This window comes from Apostichopus japonicus, chromosome 1 (assembly GCF_037975245.1).
Source record: "Apostichopus japonicus isolate 1M-3 chromosome 1, ASM3797524v1, whole genome shotgun sequence".
Taxonomy (NCBI): domain Eukaryota; kingdom Metazoa; phylum Echinodermata; class Holothuroidea; order Aspidochirotida; family Stichopodidae; genus Apostichopus; species Apostichopus japonicus.
Window position 1 is genome coordinate 3,504,084 of NC_092561.1, and position 12,268 is coordinate 3,516,351.

Here is a 12,268-nt window from a genome sequence, read left to right on the forward strand (position 1 = left end):
CAGCTTTTCAAGAAGAGTTTCAAGTTATTCATATTCTTGATTCTATTCAATATTAAATTCTCATCCTTAATTATGTCATTCATTAGCTTGTCTGGCTAACTGTATTCCAAATAATGAACTTAATAGAAAATTATGAATTAACTTTGATATGTTATAAATACTAATATGACTTAGTAGTGTTAAAGTAATGAGAATAACTAGAATACTTTATTACTGGCTCGTTAACCTACATTTGATAAAAATACTGGAGGGCGCCAGATAGTTTGTTCTTTTTCATCCTTATTTTGAGTATTTAACTGATTTTACATTTGGCGAAATTTTGAAATATGAAATCAAAACAACAGCTATTTATAATGAACAGTGTGATGAGATCTTAGACAGTTTGTATTTTATTATTTGCCAAGAATGATTTTTTTATCCATTTTTTCTATTTTGTAATTTTACTTCTAGATTGAAATCCACCCAGCCATTGACCAATCTGACATTATTACCTATTGTAAAGCCAAAAGCATTGCCTTGACGGCATACAGTCCATTCGGCTCCCCAGACAGACCTTGGTGAGTATTCTTTGGTGAAACTGTTCTAATCCATAAAGCATGTGCTTCACTGTGGCCATGTCATTGATGTAGTACATGTTTGATAACTATCTGTGGACCTTGAGGAATAATGATCTCATTTTCCAAATCATTTTTTCTTGAATGACAACATTGTAATGTGATGTGTTACATAACATTATGTTAAAACGTGATGTGTACATGTTATTCGGATAGACCAATCAGAAGTCTCCAACTATTGATATATATATTCAGTACACACCTAACCAACTTACAAACAAATAAATAGACAAATATTGGCGGACGACCAAAACCGCGTCCAAAACAGATGCGATTCAATCATTAAAACACGAAACATTTTTGGAAAAAAATTAAAAAACATCATAAACCCCATTACAACCCCAAACACAGGTAATTCAGACCAAGGCCTTAGAGATGACATAGGTAACCTGATTACAAAAACTCAAGACCAAATAAAGATAATTGAATCATACTTTAAAAATATCTTCAATGGCCACCCATACGATAACAGATTCAAACAAGAAATAGACCGACCAATTATCAGAAATGCAACCAGCTTTATCCCCAACCCCTTAGGATATCTCAATGAAAACATCCCTCTACTAAAAAAAATAGATATAAACGATTGGTATAGTGCCACTTAAAAATGCAAAAATACCTCCTCCCCTGGTCTCGACAATATAAATTACCTAATGCTTAAAAAATCCCCACCAATATTCATCAACTCTCATATTATCCCTCTATTTAACGAACTACTTAGACTGAGCTATCTCCCAACCCCACTGAAATACGCCAAAATGATTCTAATACCAAAACCAAATAAAGACCTCACCAAAATCCAAAACTACTGTCCAATCAGTCTCCTCCCAGCCTTTAGGCAAGATATTTGAAAGAATAATAGATAACCGCACCAGACTCACCTAGAACAAAATAATCACTTTTCCCCGTCTTAATCGGGTTTCGGAACACACAAATGCACAATGAACCAAACTCTTCGCCTTTCCGAAGAAATTCGCATCGGCTTAATAAAAAAACATGATACCACTGCCCCCTTTCCTTGATGCCGAAAAGGCGTTCGACAAAACTTGGCACAACGGCATAAGAATTAAGCTACTAAACTTTAATCTACCCTCCAATTACACCAGACTTCTTTCCTATTTCCTTAGTGATCGCAAAACAAAAATATACTACAAAAACCAACAATCAAAACCTATTCCACTTCGTGCAGGTATCCCACAGGGCGCTGTTCTCAGTCCCCTCCTCTACATCCTTTTTGTAAATGATCTAAACATACTCCCTCTCTCAAATTGCAACTATAGTCAGTACACTGACGACGTAGCCATTTGGAGCACCAGTAAAAATATTCATATAACGGAATTAAATCTCAAAAAAGCAATTACATATCTCGAAAACTGGTGCTCGATGTGGAGAGTAAAAATAAACCCCTCAAAATCTAACCTAGTCAATTTCTCCTTTATAATCTCAAAATACCATAACCATTTTTCCAAAATTAATCTTTTTAACACCTCAATCACTGCCTCTCCCAATACAACCTTCCTCGGTATCACTTTTGATAGTAAATTATCCTTTAACCTACACTGTAATAGAACTGCAGGAAGCTGCTGGTCCCACCTAATATCAATTCAAATCCTCTCAAACTTGGTATAATTTCCCTCCGAAAACCACTATCCAAATCTACAAATCCAAAGTAAAACCAATTCTCAGTTATAGGAGCATCTCCTTGCTTACCATTTCAAATCCCAATAAACAAATTTTAAATAGAATCCACACCACAGCTTATCGACTTGCACTAAAAATCCCTTCATATATAGCTACTTCACACTTTCTCCGCGCAGGAAACACAAAATCTTTTCTCACCCTACTTGAAGAATTTAACACCGTGCTTTTTACGTGCTAAGAAAAAACGGACACGGACCAAAGGTCAACAAAACCAAAAACAAACCCAGTCTGTAAAACAACAACTGAAACCCATCAATCTCTCACTAACACCAAATTATAGAAAAACAACCTCCAGAACAACCCATTGATTGAAGAACTCCTACTGAAATACAAAGTCGCAATAACTCACTTCCCAAATAACCAAAACCTTTCCGTATTCAAAACTGTCACTTAAAGCCTCATTCTAATAGAAAATCCTTTTACTAAGTGGGTCTACCCCCCCCCCCCCCGACTCCAGGTGTACTTATATATAAATAACAAAACAAAAAATTCCGACAAAGAAGGAACCATTTCCGACCCAAACAATAGAAACCGCTCCGTCTCCAAAATCCTCATTACTTAGAAATTCCTCCCCTTTAGAGACCCCTCCCTAATTGGCTCTTTAGTTCCGACCTCGGGTGTATTTATGGCTGCAATACAATGTGATTACATAATAGTTCACTTACAGTACCAGCAACTTAGACAACTTTCCCAAGAAAAAAAAGAAAAAAGTGTCTATTCTATAAAAACAATGTTATTATTCCCCATAGGACCTCTCGCAGGGTCGATCAGGGGTTAAACTCCATTTTTGCCGTTGTTGTGCCTTCACTTCACACTTCACTTCAAGTACAAATTGATGGAAAGAAGCAATCCTGTTGATGAGTTATTAGGATGCTATGTTTTGAATTAACATTTTGTTAAAAGTAATTGATTATGACTTTCCTTGATTGTCATTATTTTAAAGGGCCTCAGACAAAGACCCTAATTTATTTGAAGATCCAGTCGTCAAGGAGATTGCTGAGTCTCGTGGATGTACTGCTGGTCAGGTTCTCCTGGCCTACCATCTCAATCAAGAGGTTGTTGTTGTTCCTAAAAGTGTAACACCTTCCAGAATCAAGGAAAACTTTGAGGTTAGTTTCAACTTTTTTAATTGTAATGCCGGTTGCATTTTCTTGTACTATTTCAAAGAAAAATTTATACCTTGTATGTGATAATCTTCAATCTCATTACTGTTCAGGTATTCCCAGCAGTGACGGAAAAGGAAATGAAGAAAGTATAGGGGCTATGTAAATACTACAGTAGGTGGTTATTACACAGGACTGAATGGGATTTTACAAACAATTTAGTGATTATTTATGAACAAATTTGTTGATAGGCTACTACACGTGTGGTTGTCTTCGTTGTATAACTTATAGATTACAGAAGCTGACCTTTAGGAGTTTATCATGTTTCAAAAGTTTGTCTTTATTAAACTAAATAACGCCTGTTCAGGAAAGAAACAGATGTGAATAGCTGTCCCAGATCCCTAACCCAATCCCTGATCACTTCGTTCACTTCTAGTGATAAGTTGAATAAAGTATCAAAGGTTGCATGCTTGATGCTTGTAAAACTAGTCATATCTTTAGTAAACTAAACACTCTCAAACATAACTGTTCACTGGAACTAAGTTCTTCCTTTGCCCTCCTCTTTTAGCCCTGTTGAAGTATTGAACCATTGCCAAGATATGCTACACACCCCTTCTTAACTTGAGAAATGCTCCTCTATTCAACAGACTCTTTTTTGAATCAGAAGTCTTTTATCTTATCAATTTGATCAGTGCATTTCATTTGTTTTTATTCATCATTTTCTTTGCGCTACTTCATGTAGCAATAAATTACAAGATATGTTTACCTGCATGTATACCTCTGTCATTTACACTTCTGCAGGCCCTGAGTATTAAGTTGAAACCAGAGGAGATCACAAAACTTAAGGAACTCAATTCTACCAACTATCGAGCTTGTGCAATGAATATGTAAGTTCTTGCTCTTGTAAAGTTTATCAAGAACATTTCATTATCCTGTGTTTGAATTGCCATTTTTTGTATAAACTTTAGCAGTGAGTGCCTCATGTTGTAGCCCTTACTCATCAAGCCTTTGACTGAAAGGAGCATATCATATATTAATCACATACCTGAATGGTACACATCTAAATTATATATTTGATATCCATCGACTAGCAAACATAGAGGAGCGAACTAGAAGACTAGTAAAACACTGCTTATTAACTGCAAAAAGCCTGTGCAGAAGAACTATATATAAACCTAACAGAGCTGCCTGACCTTTCAATCCTAGCAGACACTTCTACAAAGTCCAACCAAGAATAAACATTTAATTTAGCTCAGTGCTAGCTCAGTGGTTAACGCCGGTGCCTTTCAATCATAAGGTCCCGAATTCAATCATAAGGTCCCCGGTTCGAGTCACTCCCAGATTAATGTATGTCGTCCAGTTACAGAGTTGTTGACAATTGACAATTCATGATCATAGATGTTAAATATGAATGTAAGAGACTGACTTCAGTCAGCTTGCGGCTTTGATAAGCCAATGATGGCTTCTTTGCGAGTTCCTGTTTGCAGGAGGATCTAAGACACATATATACATACAATTTTACCAAGTACAAATTTTGGGAGCTGGGATTGAGTCAAGATGTGTGGTAATAATGATTAAATAGAGAGGACTAAGGCTGCTGTGAAAGACATCAATGTACACTTTAGCTGCTCAAGAGTCTACAGGACAATCTAAGATTCTTACAACAATAAAGCATATCTACTCATTTAACTACATGAAACACACATTGGAGACATGAATTAGTGTGTACACCAATTGACTATCATCCAGACTGGCCCTAGATTTCAAAATTCTAAGAATTATTAACATTTTTCGAAATGCTTCCCTTGAGTTTTGGACACTAAAGAGTGCTCAACTAGACAATTATGTGTCTCATAGAATAGACATTGCCTGATGGTAATAACAGAGTTCATCCAAGTGTGGGCACTAGAGAACATCATTAGAATATGACTGTGAAACTCACTGTTCTGCCAAACAAATATAAAAAAAGTTTTCATTATCAACAAAATTTAGAAGCAGGTTCATGAATCGCTTCACCATCAAGGACTTCTTGTTCTAGTGTTCTTCTGTGTACACCAGATGTGCTGTACTAGATACACAATGTTGTATTTGTACACCTGACATGCTACTAAAAGTTAACACAATTGTTTTTCTTTGTGAACCTGATATGCTACTCTGATTAACACTAGTGTTCTTCCTTGTACACCTGAAATGCTGCTGAAATTTACACTAGTATTTTTCTTTTTACACTTGACTTGCTGCTGAAAATACACTAGTGTTGCATTTGTACACCTGAAATGCTACTTAAAATAATGCTAGTGTTCTTCCTTGTACACCTGACGTGCTGCTGAAATTAACACTAGTGTTATTCTTCGTACACCTGACATTCTGCTGAAATTAACATTAGTGTTGTATTTGTACACCTGACATGCTGCTGAAGTTAACACTAGGTTATTCTTTGTTCACCTGACATGCTGCTAAAAGTAACACTAGTGTTGTATTATACACATGACATGCTACTAAAATAACACTAGTATTGTATTGTACACCTGACATGCTACTTAAAAATTACACTAGTGTTCTTCTTTGTAAAACTTGACGTTCTGCTGAAATTAGCACTAGTGTTCTTCTGTGTACACCTGACGTGCTGCTGACATTAACACTAGTGTTCTTCTTCGTACACCTAATGTGCTGCTGAAACTAACACTAGTGTTGTATTTTTAAACCTGACATGCTGCTGAAATTAACACTAGGTTATTCTTTGTACACCTGACATGCTGCTGAAATTAACACTAGTGTTGCATTTGTACACCTCATGTGCTGCTGACATTAACAGTAGTGTTGCATTTGTACACCTGACATGCTACTTAAAATAACACTAGTGTTCTTCCTTGTACACTTTACATGCTGCTGAAATTAACACTAGTGTTGTATTTGTAACACTGATAGAATGTTATGAATCATTAGAATTGAATAAAATTCACAGAAAAGAAATATTTGCAGTATTCAGCCAGCCTTGTAGTACCCAAATCATTTCAACTATGCTTTTATTCAGACAAGCTTTGCAGATACTGACAAACACATACAACATAACCTCCAAACTCACATAAGACCAACAATAAACTGACGTGGACATTTTTTTACAAATTCGAAAAGAGCAAAGGAATGTTTGACTAGAACATGATAAAAAACAGTGACAGTCTTCTAGTCCTGTGGTCAATGGTGTGTCACCCCGATGTAACCAAAAATATGTTGGTTTCTTTCAAATATCTTTTTTTTCTTTCAAATGTGATATTAAAACATTTAATATGTTGGTGTTGAAGTAGAGTGTGGTCTGTAAAGAAGAGAAGACGCATATATAGTTGATGCAAACAGTTGGTTTGATATGTAAACATATTGACGAAAGAGAGACACCATTTTAAAGGCAATTTTACAACAACAAAATTACCAAAACATTGTGGTGTTTGCAAAATAGATTTATAGTAAAGAAATAGCTGTATGTAACCATGTATAGCCAATGTGTTATTAGTTATTTTTCTCTCTTTTCTTGTCTGCAGGTTGAAGGACCATCCATACTTTCCATTCAAATAGATACCACCCTAAACCACTGCCACATTATTATCCCTAAAGCTGCATATGGTGTAAATAATTCAAACTCAAGCTGCACTTTAATAGTATTTTGTTGCCGTAGTTCGGTTGCAGTTTGTTAATAGGCCTTACAGGACTGATAAGGTAACTTGCAAGATTTAGAAGATTGTGTGAAATGAATTTATTATTTCTAACCTGTGAAACACAACTGTCAAAATGCCCTCTTTTTGGAATACTCTGACATTTCTTTACAAATGAGAGATTCATTTGTATTCTGGAAAAATGTCACCAGCATATTTCTCAAGTTAAACATGCAACAATCTGCTGACAATTTGGCCGTTGCCATCTCCAAAACATGAAAGAGTGTTACATTGGACCTTGAGATGTCTCATGAGGCAATGAGGGTGGTCATAGAAAGTGTTTCTTGACATTTGAATGCCGGTGACCCTTATTATTGACTTTGTAGCATATTTGGAAGCAAAACTGATGCCTTTTATAAACACTCTCATAGATTTGACTCCAAGCACTATATGTAGTTTTACAGGACTTCTACTGAACTGAAATTAGCTTGACGGATTTTACATGCTTGAAAAAGATCAGCTATTTCATACCATCATTCAAGTTCATTCAGATGCAATAATCAGTCCAACAGACACACCTAACTATTTAATTGTAATTTCTAACAATGTGTAATTTCTATTAATGAATACTGCCCTCTATTGAAGAGGTTCCGTTTTTATGCCCTTTAAATGAACCCATTCTTTCTAAAGTCAGTTTGTGGTGACCATTGAAATGAATAAATAATATCTATATAATACAGTATTTCATATGCCAATATCTTTGGAGTAAAGCAGGACAGAGAGCAGGCAGATATATACTTAATCTCATACAGAAGAAACCATCTCAATGTTTCAATTTTTAATTAACCAGAAAGTTTTAGTGACATGAACTTGGATTACCAAAATCTAAAGAGAAAAGAATGAACTTATTTGAAAAGGATTTTGATACTGCAAAGTGTCTGCTCTATCCAAAACCAAACAATGTGGAGAATAAGCTGTCTTTAGCACCTTATTTCTGTCTTATCCTGTGAAAAGTTTTGTGTTAACAGCACCAAGAATTTGGATTAATTACCTTTGAAAAAATTAAATAATATATCTCTTTTTGTTTGAAAGGAGAAGTACAAACAGCTTGCTGCTTGTCTATTTCAGTTAGGAATGTTCTGTGAGGAAGTTTGAGATCTCTCAAAGTTCGCTCAAAACACATGAGGTATTTTATCTCTGTTCATTATTGGATACCTCAGATTGCCATCCAAGAAGACTGGAGTAAGAGCCCACAGGACTTAGTGAAGATATTGCTATTTTGCCTACATTCTGGTATACCTGAAGTAAATGCCCCCCCCCCCCCAAGAAAAAAATTGTTACAAAAGGTATTTTCTCAGTTTAAATTTTGTTTTTCATAGTCACGTTTTTTTTCATATCATTCAAATTCAAATGCAATTATTTCTGTAATTTATGCAATAAAACGCAATACTAAAAATAACATGTACTGTAAATAATGAATTCATTGCAGTAGCAATTAGCAGATCTGCTAAGAAAAAATGAATAAATTTACATATGTGTATACGCAAGATATTATATTATAGCTAACTTTATAACTCTAGTCACAAATAGCTTCTAAAATTGCTTTGAATCAACATTAAAATGAATTCAATTTTCATTTGAATCATCTTATTTTGTTTGACAAACATCCTGATAGGATATTAACAGATACTAGTTATGGTATTGCTATGTACTGGTTAGGTTTAAGTCATATAGACATACAGGTAGGTGGTTTGAAATGTCATTACTTGGTCAAATCATGTGTTGTAAGCAGCACTTAAAGTGGTTAACCAATTAACTTGTTCAACAATGATATGTGTTAATCATGTTGTGAAAGTTTGTGTGTAACAACATCTTTATATTACCACCCATAGAGTAGGATGCTCACCAAAGTTGGTTTATGGTAACCTAATTTGTCAACGGAGAAACTTTGGGGACAAAGTTCTGATGCAAAGGATGTGCTTTGAATGACTCTTGATGATGCCGTCCCATAGAATTGTTTGATCAGGCACAGTAAGAGAATGTGAAGTTAGTACTTAATCTAGTCAAACCTGAACAATTACACACTTTGCACTGGTCTGTCTTCATCAATACAGCTTCCTGTTTGACCTTAGAAGTATTCCAAGTATTCCTTGTACATATTGCTCAAGTTGAAGGTCAAATACGTCACAAGTCATTTTTGTTATCAAATATACAGAGGAAGAAAAAAATTACCAATTTTCTGATTTGCTATTTTCAGTTGGTTTCTAATAATATGAACCAATTTTTGGGTGTTAAAATTTGTCTATGATTTCAATTCAGTCTGCAATTAGGTCTCGCATAACTCAAATCGCTATAATATAACATTACATACATCCATGACTTGGATGACAATGAATATTGCAATCATTTAATTATTAAATACTCAGATATGTTTTTCATATTCTTTTTTTTCCCGTCCTTTTTTCATATTTTGCTTAAATATATATCAATGATCCAGTTGGAAGACTTTAAATTCCTACTTGTCTTTCCCAGCAATATGTAAAATTATTCAGAAGTAATTATACAACAAAATAATTATGCGACACAACAATTTTGAATGCTATATATATTAATGAATCATATATGTTATATTTTGTCAAATTTATAGATAAATAAAAACTTTCCAATCCTTGATGAAATTCCACATCAGTAAGTCCAGATTTACATGATCAATAAATCAACAATGTGAAAAGGATATGATCAGTATATAATTCACTTTATTTTTCTAATTTTCTTTCCAAAATTTTATTCATCTACATGTCTCTTTATATAGATACCATTTTATAAATCGTACGAAATAACCTTCGTTTTGTTTCACCTGTGAAAAGTTTTCGAATTTAATAAAGAAAAACAATTGACAGTAATTTCTAAATCTGCTTTCAAATCAAAGTAATAGATTTCTCCTTTAAGCTTTTCATCATGGATGAAAGTTTGTGTCCAGAAATTATTGATTTCTCTAGCCCAGCTGAATATTCATGCAGTGCATTTAAATTAGTCACATGACATCTCAGTTCTGGTCACATCCTTCTTTCATAATTGTGTTTATTGCTGTTCAACACGTTTACATGTATTATTAACTTTTGTCAGATAAACAAGTGTAATAAATTCGTGCGAATTTAAGGGACTTTTTAAGAAAAGTCACACAGGAGAGAAACAAGGGCACAAAAAAACGAACCGACTGATCAGCTCTCAAAGCCAGTCCCCTTGCATCGAGACTGAATAGGCTTTTTGGGGCTTTTTTGTAAGATTTAACGAAAGGAATTGAATTTCAAGTAGTATGGCGAGTAAGACGGATTTATTCATTGCTATGTTTAATATATTCTAGAAATCTGAAATCTTCACTTGAGGCTTCTGTTTGTGAAATGAAAATTATATTTGAGAACTTTCAGTCATGGAATGGATTTTTTCAACCATGACCTTCACTTCATGATGATAAATAAAACACTCCTAGATCCATCGAAATGTAATTATCTTTTTCTTTTTGTGTGTTACTTCCGTGCACCCTTATGTATGAAGACTATTATATCTAATTTGGTGTTTAGCTGTCGCACCACAATTAATTGCTCCATTGACACGTCACTTTGCAAGGCCTAGCATATTATACCTGATGGTTTCGGATATAACAGTGCATTACGTTTTTGCCACCATGATCGTCTAGATTTTCATGCGCCTCAGAACTTCCGAACCTCTCTGCCAGCTCTCGCTGCGGAATCTGCCTGGTTCACCCAGGATTTTCTAGAAACGCCTTAAATTTCAATCCTCCAGATTTTTAGAACATTAGCATAAAGCATCAAAAAGAATAATAATTGAGAAAAAAAATGCCAAAGAAGTCATTTCAGCCTAGGTCCAGTATAGCACTATATACCGAGGATGGTTGACATTCAGGCGGGACGTACACAACAGTAGCTTGTGCTATGATACCTATATAGGGGATAAACAGAGCGTTTAATAATCCCAGCCCAGCAGGCTGTTGACTGATTATGAATAATCTGGTTCAGTGGATATTTGATATGTGGCGAAAGTATCTCTACATTTGTGGACCACACGTTTACGTTTGACTGAAGTTATCTCATAAATTGTGTTGAGAAATATGATGAGTAAATTAATCTTCGTAGATATCACTGAAAATAGTCAATATACCTACTGTAGGCCATATGCATTACTGACGTCATGCACCTGGGATCTCAAGGTTAACCGTGTGCTAAATTTGAATATAATCTAAACAACAGCTTCAGTTTTGCCAGATCGATATGGTAAATAAGTTTACAAGCCTAAGTAAGTCAGCTTATGCCCTTTTTGTCGAAGAATTAAAATTCAAGTAGCCTAATCGTAAAGACAGTGTGAGTGGTGTCCATGGAAACCGCCGAGGAGTTAGGATAGGAATAATAAGGTAGTAAAGTGAACTGTTATCCATAGACAACGTGGGAAGCCATACAGCCTATACAGGGACAAGGAAGTTGCTTACTTCGCACTGGTAGGCTATGTTTAAATTTCATGGAGTTGTATATGCCTATACATACAACAAATTAACTATTTGATTAACGAGACAAGCCTTATAGACGCCATAACGTATCATTTTCGCTATTTGATTTGCTGTTGTCGATTTACGTCACAGTTTTTTTTTTTACCTTTCTGTACTATTTATTTTGCGGTTCTATTTCACGTCTCAATCGGATGTGACGCTCACATAACACCATTTCACGCTGAGTTACACATTGGTCATTCCCCTTAACCTCTGATTACAGACAGATCGTGCATACAGTGGGGGGTTATGTTATGATAAAGAAAATATCTTAATAAAATGGGAGTTTTCTTTTCATAATTTCATACAAAACAGCAGCTGCAGTGACTCAATTTGGAAGGATACCATTACGACTATAATCCCGGGAAATGACTTGATAAGCTCAGACAGCCTCCAGTGATTCATTGGTTGATTTAAACATGAAATATTTCAAAATCATATCTTTTTAGTAATTGTTTTACAACATTTTAAGTTATCATTATTAATTGTCCCTTTTACCAGTGGAAACGCATACTACTGTTTACAATTATTGTTTCAATCATCAACCGTTGAGAACAGCAAGCTATCTCCATATCAGCCTACCAGGCCTAGTTAAGGAGCGCCGTTTGCAGAAGTTTATATGATCAATGCCATGAAGTTTGA

General features: G+C 34.9%; 1 protein-coding gene across 1 annotated transcript in view; it reads left to right on the plus strand.

Annotated features, from left to right (window-relative positions):
- LOC139983216 (aldo-keto reductase 1B-like) overlaps positions 1-10,571 on the plus strand; it is a 29,434-nt gene extending 18,863 nt beyond the window's left edge. The window contains exons 7-10 of the mRNA XM_071996657.1: positions 451-557; positions 3,259-3,424; positions 4,220-4,305; positions 6,955-10,571. Of these exons, the coding sequence (XP_071852758.1) occupies positions 451-557; positions 3,259-3,424; positions 4,220-4,305; positions 6,955-6,988 (393 nt within the window). The 3' untranslated portion in view covers positions 6,989-10,571. The remainder of the gene's footprint in view (positions 1-450; positions 558-3,258; positions 3,425-4,219; positions 4,306-6,954) is intronic.
- Positions 10,572-12,268: the final 1,697 nt, after the last annotated feature.